The 23,233-nt window shown below is 34.4% G+C and overlaps 1 protein-coding gene across 2 annotated transcripts in view; it reads right to left on the reverse strand.

Annotated features, from left to right (window-relative positions):
• The window catches only part of LOC145187661 (solute carrier family 35 member G1-like), a 97,312-nt gene that overhangs the window by 22,248 nt on the left and 51,831 nt on the right, over positions 1-23,233 (reverse strand). Inside the window, exons 2-3 of one of the 2 annotated variants that reach the window (XM_090100189.1) lie at positions 17,533-17,545; positions 17,155-17,277 (exon numbers count right to left, since the gene is read on the reverse strand). In XM_090100189.1, coding sequence (XP_089956315.1) covers positions 17,155-17,277; positions 17,533-17,545 — 136 coding nt within the window. The remainder of the gene's footprint in view (positions 1-17,154; positions 17,278-17,532; positions 17,546-23,233) is intronic. The other variant, XM_090100190.1, reaches the window with a different exon arrangement.

Below are 23,233 nucleotides of genomic sequence, written 5' to 3' on the forward strand. Positions count from 1 at the left end.
GCGATTAGGTTTTCATCAAAAATGGTATTTTTCTCATAATTAGGTTTTTTGGATAATTGTAAGACTTCTTTTCTCGTGGTGATAAGCCTAACATCAACATGCTTTCGAATATTCTCCATGGTTTTTCCAAAGACGGAGTTGTTCATGAGCTTAAAAAATTCTTTTTCAAATTCGTTATTAGCTTTTGTTCTTAATTGAGTGTTGAGATCAATGTATGATTTCATGAAAGGTTCTTCTTCAAAGGTGATACCACGATGAATTTTGGTGGTGACAAGTCCTAACCGTTCATATAGTTTTAGGTTTTCATGGTGAATGACGTACTTTTCTTTGTTGTTTAAATTGGGAACAAGCTTGTCTACTTTTCCAATGGTTAGTCTTTCAGGAGCTAAAGGATAGTCGTTGTGTAAATCGTGAAGCTCTTTAGGATAGGTTAAATCGACTTCGAGAATGCAAGGTATGGATTTCCAATTGGAGAGTTCATCCTCAGTCATCCATCTGAATCCTCTAACAGGAAGAGGTTTACACATAGCCCATCCATATAAATTGTTAGCGTCTAAATACTGAATGAATGTAGATGGTTTTGAAGGATCATAATCACTCATGTATTTGTTATTAGCAGTTCCAAGTCGATTGGAGATCATGCATATTCCACCGCGTATACCTTTTTCTATCATAGTGAGCATATCAATATCAGTTAACAATTCCAAGTTAATTTTAGTTTTCTTTAACTTAGCATCCCAACCCAAACCGGGGGAGGTATAATACCAAGGAGGGTCAAGACTGTAATAGGTATAACACACGTCACTGAAATGTTCAAATACATCTGCAAGCATCAGTACATCAGAGACGTTATACAGCTCGTGATAATCTCTAAAGATTCTGCATTGAAACACGTCATAAACCTATTGCGCATGTGCATAGTCTTCAGAGCTTATTTCCTCATCATTCAGTTTAGAGTAAAAGGCTTCGATAGGAGGCAATTGCATTTCGGAAAACTTTTCAATCGAGTCCACCCATTCGTAAGGGTAAATGCCTTTTCTTAATAGCAAATCTCGTTTTGCTCCGCTGTGGAATGAATTTAAGTTTTTGCACATGATGTCTCCTTTTTTAGATTTTCTATGAGCGCAATCTTCACAATTGTCTTTACATTTGCATTTTTTACCTTTCTTAACCATACAGTCCTTTTTGCATGTTTTTGGATCTAATTTTGAGCACTCCTCACACAAATCTTTAACAAGGTTGTCAGTTAAATCTTTTAAAGAGCTTGACATGAACCTGTAGCTGTCAATAAACCTCAATTCTTTCCATACTTCCTTACGTCTGCCTTTCTTATTAGTAAATTCTCTCACTTTGATTTTTTTAGAGAAGCTGATGTATTTTTCTTCGTTATTAGGTATACAAGTGATCTTTCCACCTAATTTCTTGATGAACAAATGGCTGTCATAGCCAGATAAATTATGGAAAATGACTGGTATGAATTTTGGAATTTTTCAACTTGAACTACATTTCTTATGAGCAGCTCCACGATACTTTCCGGTCAAAGGGCAATGGTCTGAGACTTTATCACTACCAAAGTCTTTTTCGCAAATGTGACATAGGGTTGCATCCTCAAAATTCTTTTTATCCTCATCAGTTTCCACTTTCTTTTTTACTATATCAATCTTGTTGAAAATCTTTATAAGATCAGCTTCAAGACTGGTTATAAATTTTTGAGCTACGTCATCCTCATCGCTTTCTGCTATGTATGTAAAAGGTTTTTCTTTATAAAGACTTTCGTCAAAGCATTTGATATAATAGCAGAAGGAGCTTGGAACGTGCTTTTGGTGTTGTTTGGTGTATGATTCTTTCAAATTCGGTGTGCAAGTGTTGATAGGTTTGGTGAAACTTTCAAAGTCTGCATATACAACATACGGAACTCTCATGGATCTCTTGTAGTTTTTAAACTGAACGGTTGTTCCTTCTTTAGGAAGTTCAATTCTTACTGATATGTTATCATAACAATAAGGTTGATGCTGTTGAAGCTTTTCTTCCTGGTCATAACCTTGCAAGCAATTTCGGCAATAATGTTGTTTTCTTTTTGTTTTTGATGTTTGCGTAGACATAAATCGACTCAAACTTTTAATGAGACAGTAATGGTTATTGCTTTCGTTTGAAATATACATCAAGTCAACACAGTGCTTTCGATCTATAAATTTAGATATTTGCAAAGGGTAAGGTGTTTCATTTTCATACCCAAAGACGTTCACGCTGATGTCAGGATTATTTTTCTCAAACTTTTCGACTTGAGACACCTTCACAGGAAATTCTATTCCTTTCCAATGGAGCTCTTCTGATTTTAGAATCAATTCTTCATCAATTCTTTCGTTGTCTCTATTTTTCATATTCAAAGCTCGAGTGACTGCCCATTTAAAGCATTGATTGTCCTTGTTTTCCATGTTGATAACTGCCTTTTTATTTTTTAAGATAGGAGACAGCTCCATGTAAGAAGAACCGCTGAGAGGTTCGTAATCAGTAAAGTTAATGTCTATTCTTAAAATCTTTGATAGGGTACGATTAGATCCTAACGCATTGTATTTGTTGTTACTCTCCAAGACTTTTTCTTCCATTTCACCCATGAGCGTTCTTACATCTGTAGCTGCTAGAATAATCTCTGATCTTGATGAAAAGGTTGCTTCCCTAGTCACTTCTTCACCAGTGATGATGCTTACAGATTTCATTTCACACGTTAAAATAATTCTTACCTTTGTGTTTCTTTCTCCTTCCATGGTTTGAATGGCTGACTCTCTCACCAAATTAAAAAAGGATGCAATGTCTTGATATCGAGAAGATGGCTAGTAAGAAAATTGTCTCACAGCTCGCTCCGCTGAATGTTCAGTCATTTTAAACTTTACTGTAAATGGTTTTGACTTGGGATGTTTATACACTGTTCTTAATACAAGCGATTTGATAGACTTTATCTTTTTATCGATTTGTTCCACTGATTCGCTTACATTCTTCTTGACTATTTCAGGAACGTAGGGTTCTATCCATTCTTTAATATCATTAAACTTATTTGCAACATAGGACGTCACACTTTTTGCAAAGGTCTCTGTGGAATGACTGGTTTTGGTATAATGACAGGTTTTAAATCTGAAACAGGCTCATCAAGAATCTGTCTTTGCAAATGAATTGGTTTCGGAGCAATAGGAGGTTTTACAACAGCAGGTCTTGGTGGAATGATCGTTGGTTTAGGAGCAATGACAGGTCTCACAACAACTGGCAAAGGTCTCGCCTCAGTCGTTCGTCTACGAGGAGCAGCAGGCGCAGCGACACGAGGAGCAGCAGGCTGCAAAACCATTATAAGTTCCTCCTTTTTCATTTTATAATACCCTTTTATTTTTTGCCCTTTAGCAATTTCTTTTAATTCTTTCACCGTTTTGTTTTCCATTTTAATAACGTAAGATTTTTATTTATATCATTTTCAAATTTTTAAATTCAATATATAAAAGAATTTAAAAACTTCTCACGCTAAAAAATCTCATATCTGTATCCATCCACTACTTTTCCATTTCGTCTCGCAAAGTACTGCCAACCATGTCCAGTCTTTTTCTTTGATTCATAAGCAGACTTGTATTCTACCACCTCACCAGTATCAACATGAGTTATTCTCAAACCTAAAGGATTGTTTCTAATTAAACCAAGTCTCGCATATTTAGGATCAAGAGGTTTCTTTTCTTTTTTCTCATTTTTTCTAGGTCTTCCAACAGGTCTCACCTCTTTCGAGTTTTCCAAAAATGCATCTTTACTAATCAAGTTGTTTTCAACCGCAAGCATCATAAGTGACATTTTATTGTCAGACGTTTTGGAAACACCATTTTCTTTTAACAAATTTTTCAAAAGCTTTCTTGTGTAAGACATCTTTTATTATGCTAAGATTTTATTTAAATCAAATTCGATTTTTTCATTTCTGACATCTGTAGTATTTTAAAGTTTTCATACACAATGTCTTTGGAACCGAGTGAATGATTTAAAATTGCGCTTTTTAGATTTCCAGAAATCTTTTTTTTCTCCTCGAAATCGCAATCCAAACCAAGCACATACTTGTCAATCATTCTTAGCTTTTCTTCTTTAGACAAGCCTTTCCAATTACTGAGATGCTCTTTGATTTTCTTTTCCATTCGTGAATATTCTGTCACACCACCCCATAAAAGTCGGTAAAGCTTGTCTCTCTCTTCATCACTGTACTCTTTTGGAATATTAAAATCTCCGTTTTCAGTGACGTAAACAGATTCGCAAAACACACCTGTTTTTCCAAAAGCAAGAAGCTCAAGATGTCTTTTTTTATTTGCGTCAGTCTCTTTTATACTGCATTCTAGAAAAAACGGAAAAAACTGTTTCATTTTATTCTTCTTGTAGCCGATTTAGATCTATTTTGGATTAATGAAAATCTAAAGATTTTTAAGATCTATTTTGGATTAATGAAAATCCTTTTTCGGTCTACCCACTGGTCGCTCTTCCTTCACGTCTTTAATCCATTCGTTTTTATCAATCAAGTTGTTTTCAACCGCAAGCATCATGAGCGACATTTTATTGTTTGACGTTTTAGAAATTCCGTTTTCTTTCAGTAATTTTTTCAAATCCTTTTTCGTATATCTCATTTTTTATCAAAAAAAAATATTATTTTGAAGGACATCAATAAATTCGAAGAATTCATGTGGATGCTCTGCACCTAATAAACAGTATTCATTCTGCTTCCATCTGATTTAAGTCTAAGCAATTTATCGGAAATGAGGACAGCAAAGGCTTGAGTGTTTGCAGGAACGTTTGCATTGAATGTAGCTTTTATTTGTACATCTATCACTGAAGTTTTTAACCTCTCAGCTTGCTTGCTTACATCAAAAACAAAAAGAGGACAAATGTATCTATAATTTAAGGCAGACAAATTGGGTTGAGCTATAATTTCGTTGGTTCCATAAAGTCTATTGTCAAACTTACATGCGTCTCTATAAGCTCTTGAGTATTTGTTGTTATTAAAGTCTAAATTGTAATCGACAGCAGGATACCTTTCACTGTTTAAAGTAACGTACATGTTTTTCAAGTCGCAGTGATCAAAGACTGAAGGATTTAATTCTTGATTTCCAGATTTATTGGTTTGGAATCCAACAATGACATACCTCGGTCTTTCACTGGCAGATCTTGCGCTTAACCTCCAACTAAAGTTGTTTGATACAGGAACAGCGATGGTATCACATTGTCTAGATCTGAACGAAAATGGAACATCTACTTTTGATTCAATGATTTTGTAAAGATTGTTACTAGTTACAACAGAGGGTGTGACATGAGGCATAAACAAAGACAATTTAGTCAAATCCACTTTTCCTGCAGCTGTTGCAGCTGTTCTAAAAATAGCATCACTATCGCTCTTTTCTCACAAGAGCAAGTGTAGGCATAAATCCATAGAGCACTTTATCGTAATCGTCGCAAAATCCAAAAATGTGCTTTAAAGGAATGCAGAACGAAAACGTTCCTTTTTCTTCAGGCTGTGCAATGATGTAATTTTGTCTTTGCTTAAATCCAGTGTTGTTGACAAGATCTGCTAAAGCTGTTACGTCTCTTTGCCACAGCTGGTTCATACCCTCTGAAATTTGAAACTCTACTGGATATTTGAGGTATCCAATCATGGTCGTAGCGTGTCCAGGATCGTAAATGGTTTCCACCTCTTGATTCGACAACTGATAAGAAATCTGACTGAACATGTGCATGATACCATTGTTAACCATAGTAACGACGTCTGTATCAGCGTAGGAAGTTCCATCCGCTTTTAAAAGTCTTCCTTCAACCAAAAGGTAAGCCTCAGATGGAAGCGTAAACAAATCTTGCTGCTCAATATTGATTCTTATTTCTCCATCCACGTTTAGATTCTTATTCACTGGTTCGTATTCATGAAACTCAAATCTCTCAATTTCTTCATCAACAATAATCTCTTCTGTAAAATTTAAAACATCGGAATTTGCCATTTTTATATGTCGAAGAAAAAAAATTTTTTGGATCCTCATGCAATCAAAAGCCCATTTCCTTTTACCAGGTCTTGTATTCTTATCGCTTTGTTCTTCGACAATCCTGATCCAAGCATAGAATATTCATCTATAACTGGTGCGCTTTGAGTTGTTTTTCTGTTAACAATGCTTGAAATAATTTCTCTGCTTTTAAGGCTAAGATCATTCTTTGCAGCTTCATGTGGTTTTGGAGTTCCAGTCTTGGAATACAATTTCTCAATGGTCTTTTTACCTTTATCAATAGCCACATCTCTAGCAGTGGAAATGGCTGTAGAAGCTAGCTCTTTTCCTGCAGATTTAGTAGCCATGATTGCTTCTCTTCCCAGTTCAGTTTTTGCAATTTTATTAGCCAAAGTAGATGCTGCTCTTGAAGCGCTTGAAGCTGCTGCTCTTCTCAAGAAATTCTTAAGCGTGTCAATTACCCCACTTCCACCTACAATATGCTTCTTAACATATCTATTTCTATAAACAATCATTTTTATTTCCATAGATTTTTTTTAATTTCATATCGATATACGCGATCATAGCCTTGTACTCGTCTTTATTAATCCTATTCTGTCTCAACAGCTCATCGCAAATGGAAACAGCCACATTTCTCGACTCTTTATTTCCAGCATGCCATGCAGCGATACTATAATCACACCATGACCTTTTTTACCCTTTTTATTTATCATGAATTTTTCCCAAATAGGCTTTAAAATCGTAACGTATTTTTCAGCTCTCGAAGCTTTTGGTCTGTTTGGATTTACATCAGATTCCATTGCTTGAGTGTTAATAAATATATCTTCATAATTTTTAAGGTCTTCATCAGTGTACTTGGTTTTATCAGGTTTCGACCTTGAAATTAGTTCCCAAAGTCCTATTGTTCCATTATACTTTTCTCCACCAATAATGACATCGTTTTCATCGATGGTTACTTCTTCTTTACCGATATGCAATTTTCCACCTTCTGCATGAATTCTAAAAACTCTATCGCATAATTCTTTTTTCGATGCATATTTAGCCATGTAGTAACTCGCAATACCTCCTAAATTCATTCTTTTAATTGACGACGGCTCGCTTTCTGGATAAGTCAAAGCTAGTGGAGTGTTTTCAACCTCTGTGTATGCGGTACTCTTTAGTTCGTTTTGCATCTTTTCATTGCTTTCAATCAGAGGCTTGTAAAGCTTGCTCAAATCAGTCTGAAGATTAGCATCATAAATATTTTCATTCAAACTATCTTGATATATTCTTTTTCTTCTTTCAACAAATTCTCTCACAATTTCATCCCTCTTGTTTGGGTCTAGTATTTTAAAAAAGGACATTTTTTAAAACACAAGAAAAAAACTTAAACGCAAAATTATCTATGTTTTTTAAATTAGTTTTTCTTAGATTCTTTGAATCCGTTGAAAAATCTTTAATTTTTCTTAAACATATTATTGAACGCTTTTATTGCATCTTCTCTTCCTTTTTGGATCAACGACTCTTTGGTTATCTCGTCAATGTTGATTTTTGTTTTAGTTCTTATTTCTTTCATCAAGCTCTTAAACTTTTGAAGCTCGTCTAAAATCAATTCATACTCTGAATCGCTCACAACGTTGTCTACTAAAGCCTTTGAAATGTGACTGTTGACGGTGTTCAATTTTGACCCAACACTTTAATCTTTTCATGCTTCTCCGCTTTTAATGCTAGTTTTTTGTTGACTTGCCCTCCTACAATGGATAAAAACCCCATTCCAATAGCTACACCTTCACACGCAATCGCAACAGTGGCAGCAGCGATGGTGCTCAAAGTTCCAATTCCAACAACTCCAAGTGCAACACCACCTGCTTGCAACGTAGTGTCTACAAAAGAAATGATTCTGAAAGCGCGATGGTACTTTTTGCTCATATGTACTCTCTTTTTCCTCTCGTTGTCCATCTCTTTTTGGATTTCACTTATTTTCTGAAGACGGTAATTGTGTCCTTCATCTGCAGGAGCTGTTGGAAGAACTGGGTAAATTTTAGATTTAGCATCGTAATTGTATTCCATTTTTATATTAAGCGAAAAAAAATATTTTTTTTCACTCATTAATGAAATTGACAAAGCATAAACTTTCCCCTTTTTTAATAATGACATCTGACTTGCTGTTATTGTAAATTTCCATGATCACATTATCCACCGACTCTGATATTATGATGCTGTGATTGAAATAATCTAGTTTTGATTTTAGGCTTTCCCTCAAATTCACTAAAGCTAATCCGCTTTTAAGTTTTATTCCAAACATAAAAGTTATTTTCTGATGGCTTAACCGATTTAGTGTGATGTCTTTTTGAGCAAATATTTCATATCTAGTTCCTACTTTTGAGGGAGGATTTCTTCAAATACTTGTCGAATAAAATAAATGATTTATTACACGTCTTTCGATCATAATGAAAATATTTTTTATATACATTAGTTTCCATTTTATTACAAAAAAATTATTTTTTATGCGTAATAATAGACTTGTCCGAGAAGAAGGTAGTAGCTACCAGATTAACCGACTTGAATTCAATTTTCAATTCTTCAAAAAGAATTAAAAATCTAAATGTTTAAGCAACAGAAGCAAATACTCTATATTTATCCTTATGAAAACCTTTACGCAATGCTTCAATCTTTAATCTATTTCTTTTCTCCTCCTCCTCATCAATGTATTCTAGGCTTTCATCTTCGCTTTCTTCTTCGCTTTCATATCCATTCCACAAATACCTTATACTCTCATACGTTTCATTATCGATTTCCTCTTCTACAATGAATTCTTCTACGATGTATACTTCTTCATCACGAAGTATATACCTTGCATTCAATCTATTAATTTCATCTCCATCGATTTCATCTACATATTCTTCATCTTCTTCGCTTTCATATCCATTCCACAAATACCTTAAACTCTTAAGCGTTTCATCTACATTGATTTCATCTTCGCTTTCATCATCTTCGCTTTCATCATCTTCGCTTTCATCATCTTCGCTTTCATCATCTTCGCTTCATCATCTTCGCTATCATCATCTTCGCTATCATAACGATTAAGCCTTAAACTATATCTATAATCTTCTCTTAAATCTTCAAACATTTCAAGCATATCATCAGTTAATTCATCTTGTAAATCTAACATATCTCTTTCAAGTCTATCCAGATCTCTTTCAAGACTATACAGATCTTTCCACGGTATGTTTTGTCCCATTGAACTCATTAGTTCTTCCATTGCATTCATTCGTTCTATTATTTCACTCTGTCTCATCTTCAGTTTATATATCAATAGAAATTTATTTAAGTCATTTTCAAAAATTTTTTTTCATCCGTACATTAGGCGTAATAATAGACTTGTCCGAGAAGAAGGTAAAAGCTTCCAGATTGACCGACTTGAGCATCACCAGAGTTGAGCGTGACAACGAGTCTTCTACCAGCTGCGACAGTAGGCATAGAATCTGCTTCTCCAAAATTTCTGTAAAAAGAAATGGTGGTGGCTGAGCCGATGGATGAAGTGGATTGATACAACAGTCCAGTCGATTTGTTGTTAAACGATGTCACATTTGCTCCATTCCACGACGATAAGTAAAAATCTTCTAATCCAGAAGAGGAAAAGAAGCATGTGCTATCACCATCATAACCAGGAAAGTAGGTGTAATTGTTGGTGTTGAATGAAGTCCAAGGAGTTAGAACGGTTCCGTTGCCTGGAGGTAAATTTCCATCATACATTCTAACTCTAGACTCCCACCAGTTTCCAGAAGCCAATGATGTGCATCCTGATGTATTTCAACGACAAACCATTTCCTTTTCCGTTGCTGTTCAGCAAAACGTATTCGCTACCGTAAGTGGTGTTCAAATATTGAAACGTTCTGCAGTACAGCTTGTAAAGAGGGATGGTCGCAGGAATAGAAGCAAGTGTGGAAATAAAAGGTTGAATCCAATACGTGATGGTGGTGTTATTTCTGTTCACCAGTTGAATGGAGATGTCGTTTCTGAAAGGCATGTCCAACGTGAAATATCCTCCCAAGGAAGTGGTGTTATACATGTTGCATCCTTGCAAAGAATTGGCGTAAAAAGCTCCTCCCAAAGGAGAAAAAAGCAAATCAGTAGCGAGACCGGTAGCATCCACTCCGATTCCGTCAGTCACTTCTATATAGTTCCCCACATTGATCTCTCCGTCTGTAAAGATTCGAATGAAAACTTGACCTCGAACATTCGTGCCAGAGGCGCTGTATAAAGCCAGCCACAATCTTCTCAGCACACCAGATTTTCCAGAAAACGCAAACACAGGAGAAGTTGTTAACGCTGCTACCGTCTGAGACTTGAATCCTAAACTGGTGAAACTAGAGCTTGGAACGACACTGGTCAGACTTGATTTTTGCAACAGCAAGTCAACATAATTTTTTGTCGCTCCATCTTGTGCGTTGGTTGGATCAAGCACGTTAATTAATTTGTGCGAGTTCAAATCCAAATCTGTTACACCTACGGTCGTTCCACCTGAAGCATGCGTGCCTACGTAATTTTTCGTAGCTGAATCTGAAGCTGATGTAGGTTCAGCTAAATTAATCAATTTATGAGCTGCCATGTTAATGTCTACGTAAGAAATATTATTATAAGCAACTTTGGTGTCTACATACCCTTTTGTTGCAGCGTCTTTTAAATTGGTAGGATCGGAAACGTTGATCAACTTGTGAGAGTTCATGTCGATTATTCCCGTGATCGTACTAGATCCGTCTGTTTTAACACACTGACTCGTACTTACATCCACGTAATTTTTTGTAGCAGCGTTATGCAAATTAGTTGGTTCGTTCAAATTGATCGCCTTGTGAAAATTTAAATCCAAATCTGCAGCTCCAATCACAGCGCCAGTTCCTCCTGACGCATGCGTGTCCACATAATTTTTTGTAGCTGCATCGTGTGCGTTAGTGGGTTCACCCAAGTTGATTATTTTATGAGAGTTGTAATCCAAATCTGCAGTGATGGTGCTGTTTCCATCTGTTCTGACATAGAGGTCACCTGTTATAGCTGATGATGAAGAAGGATCATAAAAATACCTTCCCAATTCAGTACTACCAAATTTGTCAATCATTTTATATAGACACGACTTTTTTTTCACCAAAGTGTGTTAACAACGCTTTGAAAGTCATCACCTTCCTGTAATTTTTTCAAGACGTAAAGACACAAGTGACCGCAATAAGAAGTGTTACCAAATTGAACCCTTTCGCTGTTGTAAAAGACTGGACTTTTTAAATAATCAATGAGCTCTACAAGAGGAGGTTGAGCATAAGAGTCAAAGCTGTACTTTTTATCCCCGTCTTTATACCAGCACACCCAATGAAATCCATCTGTGCTAGAATCTCCTATGTTGACAATTCCACATTCTTTTTTCATTGTCTTTTTTGGTAAATCATCCCTCACAAAAACACCTCTAAAGTTTTTAATTTTGAGCTTTTTAACAGCATCTATTAATTGAAAGTTGGTTAGAGGTTTGTTCGGTAGTACAATTCCTTCAACGTTGATCATTTTTTAAAATTCAGAAAAATTTTAAAAATTAGAAGAATTCCATGGAGTTTACATTTCATCATCCGATTCTACTTCCCCTAAATCCAATCCTTCACCCATGATGCTATGAGAAAAAGTTGCATTTTTCACTATGACGGCTTCTACCAGCTTGACTTGAATAGACACAATAGAAGGACCTATATACACCCCCTCAATTCTAAGTCCTCCAATGGCATAACATTTTTGATTGAGGAAATTATGTCCAGAAGATTTGACTAAATTTCTATTACTACGTTCTCCTTTGATACCATTTTGTATATCAATATCTGTTTTCTTTCTATGAAATACAGAAGTAATTAGTATTTCGTCTTCATTATTTTTAGTAAACGTCTTTGCATAAAACACTGGCGCTAATTCAGAATGACCATCTTTATATTTTAAAATACTCAATTCGTTTGAATTAATTTGCTTTTTTCTTCCTCCTTTTTTAAGTTTGGCTGACAATTTATCCACTTCACCTCTAATAAACAAAGTAATCTTTTCCATTGTGCTAATAAACTTTTCTTCTTCTTCTGTCTTTCCCTTTTTAGCATCAAAGCAAACAAAGGACATGGAATAACTAGTCAATTTTTGTGTTGCTGGATCTTTATTCTCGCATACGCCATACGAAAATAATATAGGTGTTCGTAATACAAGAGGACCATCTCCAGTTGGATAAGAATATTTTACTGGTACTTTTTGATATACGACTGGTTTTGTTGCCGCGTAAATTTCTCCAACTGATAATTTGCTCTCATCAAAACTTTCAATTGTAATAAAACTCATTTCTTTTCTATATACAAGAAAATTATTTAACTCAAAATCAAAAAATTTTTTTCACTGTATTATTTGCTTGTGAATTTTTAACACCTAATCCGAATTTGGCTTTGGCTTTGATGATAGGCTCAATGATTTTTCGCTCGCTTATTTCTCTCTGAGTAGGGTTTTGTATAGAGTTCATTTCTTCAAGCATCATTCGATCTGCTAAATTTCTGTTTTGCTTGTCGTTAAAATACTTGTAAGCTAAATCATGGTGATATGCTGCATTGTCTACTCTATCCACCGGTTTGCTCCACTCTTGATACATGTCTGTGGAAGTGAGTCTTTTGTCTAAATTGGTGCCAGGTCCAGCAAAGTTAATACCTGGAACGTGCATTTCTCCTGGAAACTTTGCCCATGGAAGCTTTATTTTGTTTGAGAGTTTGTTGATCGATTCCACCAAGTCTCCTCCGCTAAGCGCATGCGCAGAAACAAACTTGCATTTAGTCGTTCTGCAGATGACGCAAGTTCCTTTAAGCATATTTCTATTGCTTTTGCTTATAGCATGGTGCAAGTTGTTCGTTTCAGTTATTCTTTTACATTTAACGCAATACATTTTTTATATTCAACATAATAAAAAATGGAAGTGATTGATTTGTCATGGAATGTAAATAAAAGCAAAAGAAAAAACAACAAACTTTTGCCTAGAAGTATACGCGGGATCATTATTGGAAAATCAGGTTGTGGTAAAACAACGCTGCTACTCAATTTACTTTTAAGACATGGATGGCTAGACTATAATCATTTGCAAGTCTTTGGAAAATCTCTTTTCCAACCAGAATATAAAATATTAAAAAACTCGTTCGAGAAGAAATTACCGAAAGAGGTTATTCTTGATTTGTTTAACATTCAAAGCAAAATTGAACAATTAAACGTGAGTCCTGAATGTGTTATTGATGAAATTTCAAAAAAATGGAATAACACAGAGGATATGGAATGTCAATTTTTTGAAACTGCTGACGATGTGCCTGAACCAGAAGATCTTGATTCATCCAAAAACAATTTAATGATCTTTGATGATTTACAATTGACCAAACAAAACAAGTGTGAAAAATATTATATCCGAGGAAGACATTCTAACGTCGACTGCTTTTACCTCGCTCAAAATTATTTTATGCTACCTAGACAAACCATCCGAGAAAACGCTAATTTCATTTGCTTGTTTCCTCAAGACTCGAAAAACATTAACCACATTTACCAAGATCATGTTTCAAGCGATATGAAAATAGAAGAGTTTAAAAAGTTTTGTAAATATTGCTGGTCTCAACCTCATGGATTTGCAGTCATTGATTTATCCTCAAAAAAGGATTGTGGAAAATATCGAAGCGGATTTGACAATTTTTATTTTCCCAACTCTATATAAAAAGATGAGCGGATTTTATCTCCTTGCAAAAGCAAAAAAAGAAACTCCAACCGTAAAAAACAGCGTCATCCAAACTGAGTTTGACAACCCTATCGAATTCGAACCTAATAAAAAGTATGAAATGGCTCTTGTTGGTTTTGACACTGTTCACAGTTACACCAACATCAATTCTACAAATAATATTTTCAGATACAGTCCCAACGCCGGTTCAAACAGCTACACCATTTACATCGAAGAAGGAGCGTATGAAATTAGTGAGATTAATGATTATCTTCAAAATGAAATGAAAAAACAAGTTGGAAACTTGTATAGAGCGGATGGTGTTGTTATCGATGCAAACCTAACCACTTTAAGATCTACACTGAAATTTGGAAAACCTGGATCTACAACAAAATATTGGGTGGATCTTAACGTGAATAACAGTTTAGCCACTGTTCTTGGATTTAACAAAGCAGAATATACCTATGTAGAGAAAAAGGAAGATCCAACAGATCCAAATAAAGTCACAAGTTATATTGACTATTACGAGTCTGAAGCACTTTCGAGAATAGACGATGTGACCATCATTAGAATCACAAACGATGTTATCGGATCATCTTATGATAACGGAAAAAGAACATCTGACATTTACTCTTTTCATCCTGACTCTCCTCCAGGCTATAAAATTAGCGAAAAACCTTTCCACTTGATATACTTACCCATCATGGTGGGTAGAATTTCAAGAAAGGAAACAAGAATTGTAGATCAAAACGGAAATTTAATCGACTTTAGAGGTGAAGACATTATCCTCAGATTTCACGTTGGAGAAAGAATAATCTCTGTGCTTCAAGACCTTTTTACGAGCAGCGCAGTACAACGATAATTTTTTTCTTTTATTTAAAAAATGAGCTACCAAAAAGTAAAAATAAACATTTCACAAAGTCAATCTGACAAAATAAAAAAAGCAATTCAAGAAAAGACTGATGTCAATATAAGACTATCCCATTCAGATCTAGAAGGTGAACATATTCTCGCTATCACTAATGCGCAATTGAACAAAATTAGAAAAGCCTATGAAACTGGAAAAGGGGTCACTCTTAAACTGAGCAAAAAACAATTATCATACAACTCGACCATTGAAGGCGGATTCATCGGAGCTCTTCTACCGTTATTAGGTATGATAGGCAGCACTCTTGCCACAAAGGTTGTTCCTGCTCTAGCTACTGGATTGTTAGCAGGTGTAGGTTCTTCTGCTGGCTCTGCTATGGTTGATAAAATTGCTGGAAGAGGAATCGTTTACTTGAAAAAGAATGGAAATGGAATGAAAATGACTGCTGCAGGATCAGGAATCTTTTTAAGACCTTGGGTAAAACCTACTATTGGAGAAGGACTCTTTGTTAAAAATGGAAAAGGCTATCAATCTATTGGAGCTGGATTATTGCTCGGACCCAACTCACCCTTCTCAAGCATCCCTTTTTTAAATTTAATTTTGTAAATTATACAAAGAAAAAAAAACTTTTTAAAATGACTTAAATAAATTTTTTCTTGCTATAAAAAAAATGACATACTCCTTTAAAATTTTTGACGCTGAAACAAACAGATACGAAAAATACGTATTCAAAAATTATGACCATTATATCAGAACCCGTATGCGCTTAGATAAAGGTTTCAAAGAATCCAATACTCAACTAAAAAATGATTGAAGAACTAGAATATAATTTTATATATTTTCACTGATATATAAAATTTATAAGATCTTTGGAATAACTTGACAAGGTTGGAAATAAAAATCAGAGAAAATACACTTTTACCGTTCCAATCTCTCCTATCGATGAAATCATCAACGACTCCCCCATATACACATCCAACACGCTTGAAAAAGAAACTATTTTTAAAACTCGATACAACTGCTCAGACCGACGCACTAAATCTATCTTCAATTCATCTTCAGTTTCTTCTCCAAACTTAAAACTCTCAGTAAATACACCGCATGTCTCCATTGAAAATATCAACACCCCTTTCTCTAAACACACTCTAAATTCAGAGGCCGGCTTTATCATCTTACACATATCTCTAAACCTCAAAGCCGAAATTCTTCTCTTTGTCTGAAAAGAATAGCGCTCACTCAAACTCACGTTTTGAACGCTTTCTATCACCACCTTAATATTATACACAAACTGGTCTAAAGATCTCACGGCGATTTCCAAACTTCCTACATTCAAAATTGATAATGTCAACTCGCAACTACTTTTTACCGTTTTAAACACCTTGCTTATATAACTCTCAACACCTACATACAACGGTCCTCAAAATCAAACACGTACTCGTCAAACCGATCTGCTAAAAGCTCTACTTCAAACATTAAATTTATCGTTGTTTTTGTTTTCACACAAATTCCTTCTTTACTTATCTTCAAACACACCATCCTCATATTATTGAACAAAAGATCAAACAACGCTTTCATCTCATCTGCATGCTTTGTTCTCGCTAAAAACATTTTTTTAATTCCATAAGAAATTTATTTAACTTAATTTTATAAATCTTAATCATCATGACGACATGACGATAGGCATTCAACCTTGTTTTAATTTTATGGACTAAACTCTTCGCCTATGATCAACCCATACACAACTCTGAAGCATAAAGCTTCATCTAATATTCATCGCAAAAAAAACAATTTCAACTCATATTCATCGCTTAATACAATCACACTATCATTTTATCACGCAAAAAACACTACACCATCTTCAAATTCATTAAATATAACTCAGAACACGATTACACATAGTAAAAAAAAACGACGCCATCTTGAATTCCTTAAGTATAGAAAAGTATCAATGCGCCAGAATCCGCTTATTCTAGTAGTATTGATTATTAAAAAAAACTCTAAATATTTCTTTTGCATTGAGTGTTTAAGTTTTATTTATCCTTTTAATGTTTATTTTCACATTTTCTCTACTAAACAAAAAAAACCAAGATGGTGTGTCCTTACTTTTAGGTAACAATATGATATAAACCATTACCATTATATTGTTTTAGATACATTTTTGTTTCAAAAACTTCAACAGCCTATATTGCTGTTATGGTTGGTTTTTTATTTACATTTCCTAAATGCTGTTTGAAACTTTGAACCAAGCTGCTTAATAATTTCTTTTTAATTTGAAAGAATTACCTTTTTAATTACAACAATAATATAAAAATACAAACAGTTTCCTCGTTTAATATAAGACATATTTAAAGGCATGCAAGAATTAAACTGGAATCAAGAAGTGAAGATAAGTTCAATTGAATTTGGTGCCAGCTGAATAATTTTTATTTTTTAAAGTTTTTATTTTAACTTTATTCTAAAAAAAGAATTATATTGGGTACTAAAGTGCAATCGGGATATTTGTAATGGGATGTTTACGTTGGAAAATCTCAAATAAAAAGTTCGCATAAAAACAAACTTACAAAAAGGATTTCCCCATTGAAATAAGGGATAAGGTTCTTTGTACAGTTCGCAAGACACTCTTAAAGTTTCAAACATCAATTGTCCAAATGCATTTGAATTTTCAAGGGATCCAGGGCATTGCTCTGAATATAAGAAGATGCAGCAACCAGGTAATAGTTAAGTAAAATGTTGTCTACGTTAACATAACCTTTTTTTAAACTTTAGTTTTATTTTTTGAAACCAAAAGAATTTAATGTAAATTATTTGAAATTATAAACACAAAAATAATTTAAATGTTTTGAAACTATGAATTAAACATAAAAAGGGTAGAAAGTGAACAAATAAAATAAGTTGAAACAAATGAAGGAAATACTCTTCTAGGTACTAAAAATACTTACCAAATCTGTAATCCTAAACAAAAAAACATAAAGAATTAATTTTAAAAATATTATAAGGTGGAATAACATTTTCAACAAAAAATAACATTGCGTAACTTTCAGTAAAAAGCCTATGAACAAAAGCTTTTATTTGTCAATATTTTAATTGGGCAGTGGTCTGATGGGATCTTAAGCACTCTTAAGTGGCGATGCAGCAGTGGTATGAATCGCTGTTGCATAGATTGAAAAACTGTATCATGCTTTTTCAGGTAACGAATGGTCCTTTTTCATCATTTGAAATTGAGGCAGAGTTTGTTTAAATATAAACTGAGTTTTGCCTCATGTATAACCTACTTTTTATTATTATATTTATGAGACATAAGTTTCATTTTGTTTTTGAATTTGGATATATCTTTTGACAGAGGGAAAATAACTTGACTTGTACTATCATTTTTTATATTGACTAAATTCTTATTTTAAATCATCAAAGGTGCATCTTTGAAATAATTTCTGCATCAACACCAATAGGTGTTGTGAAGAAAATTTTGAATATATAAGTTTATATGTCCTAGATACAATATTTCACACATCGAATTATGGAAATGCAAGACAGTCAAAGTTTAAGGTGGACATATGTATACAATCACAAGAAAGATCACTCCAACTCACATTAAGGCCGGAAGTCATGTGGCAAACTCCTTTTCTTTACTTGTTTCAACACTAACCTTAATATTAATTTTTCTGACCAAAAAAATAAATATTAGGGTTTTTGTTGAATACAATTGTTTTTGTATTCAAACATTGGTGCACTGTATGTATGCCATCCATATTGTCTAGAACAATGTGTAAATTTTGGCTGACGCTTATTCATCAATGCTTCATCATCATCATCATCATCATCATCATCATCATCATCATCATCATCATCATCATCATCATCATCATCATCATCATCATCATCATCATCATCATCATCATCATCATCATCATCATCATCATCATCATATCATCATCATCATCATCATCATCATCATCATCATCATCATCATCATCATCATCATCATCATCATCATCATCATCATCATCATCATCATCATCATCATCATCATCATCATCATCATCATCATCATCATCATCATCAGCAGCAGCAGCAGCAGCAGCAGCAGCAGCAGTATCATCATCTGAAATTTGTATAAAAAGAGTTCTTCTTCACAACGGCTATGTCCCCGTTCGTTCGTTCGTTCGTTCGTTCGTTCGTTCGTTCGTTCGTTCGTTCGTTCGTTCGTTCGTTCGTTCGTTCGTTCGTTCGTTCGTTCGTTCGTTCGTTTGTTTGTTCGTTCATATCCTTATCTGTCTCCGAAACTTAAAGGAAGTTCTTCATTGTATCCAATATGTTGATCACAAATGGGCTATCTGTGCTGACTTCAAAATTATTGTCATTTTGATAGGGATACAATTAGAATACATGAAATTATGCTGTTTTATTTGTCTGTGGGATAGTTGAAATCGTACGCGCGGAAAGATAGGCCACTGTGTCGAGTCTCAACACAGCCAAATTTTTTTTTAGTTGATAGGAAAAAGGCAATATTGCCATCTTTACACATAAAACTAGTTTTGATGAAGCTGCTGGTAAAGGCCCTTGATAAGAAAAATGCGACCTTCAAAATCCTTATTAAAAAAACGCCTTTCGTTTAGCTTAGCAAAAATCAAGGATAGAATTTTCGTGGGATCCGACACAAATCAGCAACTTAATGACAACACCTTTCAGCAAACATTGGATAACATTCAATTGGTGCAACATGTATACTGCTCGAGAATTACGGCCAACGCACGAAGCTCTTGGATTTAAGATGTTCCTTAAAGTCCATTTCCTGATGTCACACATCGACTTTTACCTTGCTAATATGGGTAGTGGTAGAGATGAGCACGGTAAATGGTTTCACCAGGATATTTCTATTAAAGAAAAACCGAAAAAAGGCAAATGGTCACAAAGAAAGGACCTGTACATGAATAATGTATAACTAATGATTTTGTGAACTAAAATATCTTGTTTTACAGCCATTTGACGTACGCAACATTGACAAATGCGATATTGATAATTCCAATTTTTATGGCAACACAACTTTTGAATATAAAGACGCAATTCAGTTACGAATATGGTTGGAAGCCACATTCAAAAGATGATTTACCAACTTTTAAACATGAATAAAGTAAGTGTTACTCATATGATGACTGCAACACTGGTGGCTAAAATAATTTAACTATGGTAGATTATAGAAAAGCTGTTGCATACAACAAGAGATTAGGAACTAAGTTGAAGACCGAGATGACCCAAATGAACTATCCTGAAAATCATATTGTGAAATTTGTCACAATAAATTTTTATTACAGAAAAATATTATACACAGATATAATAAGACAATTATGACTTTGATCTATCATATTATAGTCTGATTGTCTTGAAGGTTTTAACCTCAAAATATTGCAAGTTTTTGGGTTTAAAGTTGCGATTTGAAGACCAGAAAATGATCAAAGATGAGTTTACTAAAAATTTGACGAATTTAATAAAAACCTGAGATAAAATTTCAACCTAAAATTGCGTTGAAATTAACAACTATAAAACGTGTGACAGGTTCTGTTGAAGAGGAAGGGTGCTTGGAACAATGGTAGTTGGTATAATAAATAATCTTAGATTGAGATTAAGGTAACATATAAGGTACCTATAGACAGGACCTAAACATTTGCCTTCATTCTTAACTGGACGGATACACATATTGGAAGAGTTTTTAAAACAATCCAAATGCGAGTTTTTAATTGAGAACTTAAAACAATTATATATAATTACTTACGTGAGCGGAATATCTCGCATAATATTTATGAATGTCAGAGTCACCCAAAAACTTTGTCTTATCCCGTATGAAACTATTCCTATTAGTTGATTCAAAACTAATTAAATTGTCGAGAACAAATATGGTTTTGGTTACTGAGTATAAGTCCAAATGTGAAATAACGGTCACATGAACTTCTGATTTTTCAGAAAATTAGAATTACGATTTAGAATCTTGTGTACTGTGATAATCTGTACTGTGATAAGAGTGGCTTAAGCGCCAATAATAGATGTGCAGTGTTTGGCAGCTCAACGAATGTCTATTCCCTTTCCCGGAAAAAACCTCATAAAAACGTTTAACCTTTTTAACCGGAAAACAATCGTGGGTTTTAAATTCTCTCTTATTTGCTATTGTTACTTATTTCAGTGAAATGTAAGTAACGATGACTGGGCAACAATTTTGTTGTTTTCAGTCTGAAAATTGTAAAACAGGCTGAACATTGACAACTTTGTAATATCAGTTATTGGCGGTGATCACTAGCAAATGAAGTTATGTCATATATATTTGTATGTATTTGTTTCAATTGCGAATAACTCAAGAAACTTATATCGCAGCGAACCACCAAGCGCTCGTCGGAAAGGTGGCAGTTCAAGCGTTGCTTCGCGTGTCTAAATATCAAAATTCGTCCGGTTCATTCGTCTGGTTGAAAAGATGTTTGCATCTCTTCAAAATTCTCTTAATTAAATTAAATTATTTTCAAAAAGTCTGTAAAAACCACATGATTTAGTAGATCAAACGACAGAAGTTCTTCCCCGATGGCATCATGGTGAAAATGGCGAAACGTTACCGATGATAATGAAGCATATTCGGTTTAAACAAATTAATACTGTAAGAAAACCAGTTGAATTTTAAAAAAAACTTCTGAGAGCCAATATTTTAGAGTATACGTTTAATATTTTGCAACTGATGTCTTAAATTTTTAATTAAAGAAGATAAATATTCGATATCTTTAAAAAACATTTATCTTTACCCCAGACTTTTTATTTACCAAAGGTTTTTTCCCCTCCCATCAGTACTATATAATCTAATTATTCTAAATATTTAAAGTTTTAACAAAAGTGGATGGTGGACCTTGGATGGTGGACCTTGGATGGTGGACCTTGGATGGTGGACCTTGGATGGTGGACCTTTTGATGGTGGACCTTGGATGGTGGACCTTTGGTGGTGGACCGGGATTAAACCTTTCCATTTTATGTCATGTTTGTAATTAGTGAAAGATTTAAATCATCATAAATATTTTTTCCAAACATTTCAATTCTCTGGAATATCTTTGTAAGAAAAGAAGGCGTTTAAAACTGTTAAAAATTTAAACCCTTCTATTGAATTCTTTTATTAAATCTCAGATTAAAATATTTTATACTATCAAATATTTAACGCTTATAAAGGAATACCATCTGTCAAGGTAAGGGCTTGCAAACCAAATCGGCGACCATTTCGTCAGAATTTAAAATTACAATTTCAGGCTTCTTTTTTCATCAATTTTCTTGAAACTTTTAATTTACACACATGAACATAAGTACAAATAAACTATTCAATGTAGCATCCCTTAGCTTTAATGGCTTCAACCCTGGACCTGAAGGAGGTGCAGGCATTCACAATGAACTCCTTTTATATCGAAGCAATGTTCTCCTTGATGGCGTTTACTAGAGATGCCTTGGTATTATGAGCACATCGGTTTGTTTGTGCTCCATACAAAGTAGTCCATGGGGTTCAAGTCAGGACTGTTTGGAAGCCACCAATCCTTGCTGACAAAGTTGTAGTAATGCTCAGCCAGTTAATTCAGAAATCTGTCGACACTTTGTATGGGACAGAGCCTTGCTGGCATACCCGCGGCCTGTAACAAGCAACATGTTGGATCCAGGGCATAACTGTCTCCGCCATAACCTTCAGATAGACGTTGATGTTCACCCTCAGGCCCTTCTCGAAAATGTGCGGCGGTATGACATCACTCTCACTTGAAACTAGAGATGGGAAACGAACCGAACCCGAACCGAACGAACCAAACTAAAACCTTATCTACGATAGAACCGAACCAAACCCGAACTTTAGTTGCTACCAAACCGAACCGAACCCGAACTTTAAAACTTTTGGTAACGAACCGAATCAAAACAACTGTCCTTACCCTAACCAAGCCAAATAGAGGTTTGAAAAAGTGAAAATTTTGCAATTCGCACATCACTACAATACATAACATAATACATAACCTAATGCATGGCATACCGCGAGTTTAGAATTATTTTGTTCTATCTCTCATTTTAAGTGTTGGGAGAAAATGAGTTAGTAATTTTAGTAAGTAATAATTACTTTTAAAATGTATATTATTTTTTAAATTTTTTTCTAAATAACTTGTTTAAATCAAAATTATTTAAAGCACAAGTTATTATTTCTTTAAAAACTAAGCTAAAATTTTAAGTAATTTTTACTTTTAGAAAGAAATCAAAAACTTTAGTGATTGCGGTCATTCAGATCAGCTGCCTCCTTCAAAGAAGAATAAAGTTGACCCTGAATCGTATGATTTGCTGGCAGACTTTAAAACAGCTGCCACTGCATTGTCTATGGCCGACAGTAATGACTCAAGACATGACAAATACTTGGCACTGCCCGTGACAGCGTGTGATGCATTACAATTCTGGAAAAACAATGACCGTGAACATAAGCTTTTGACGATGGTATTGATTGGTAGAAAGTTGTTGGCTATTCCTGCTGCAAGTACTGCCAGTGAAAGAGTGTTTTCAGTGTGTGGGGTGACGATGAGTGAGCGTAGTGCTCGCCTAAACCCAGAAACATTGGAAATGCTGATCTTTCTCAAATACAGCATGCAGCCCTGATTACTA

The sequence above is a fragment of the Hydra viridissima genome, unplaced genomic scaffold (genome assembly GCF_058129835.1).
Source record: "Hydra viridissima isolate aposymbiotic clone 2 unplaced genomic scaffold, HvirCarnegie_v1 scaffold_10, whole genome shotgun sequence".
NCBI classification, from domain to species: Eukaryota; Metazoa; Cnidaria; class Hydrozoa; order Anthoathecata; family Hydridae; genus Hydra; species Hydra viridissima.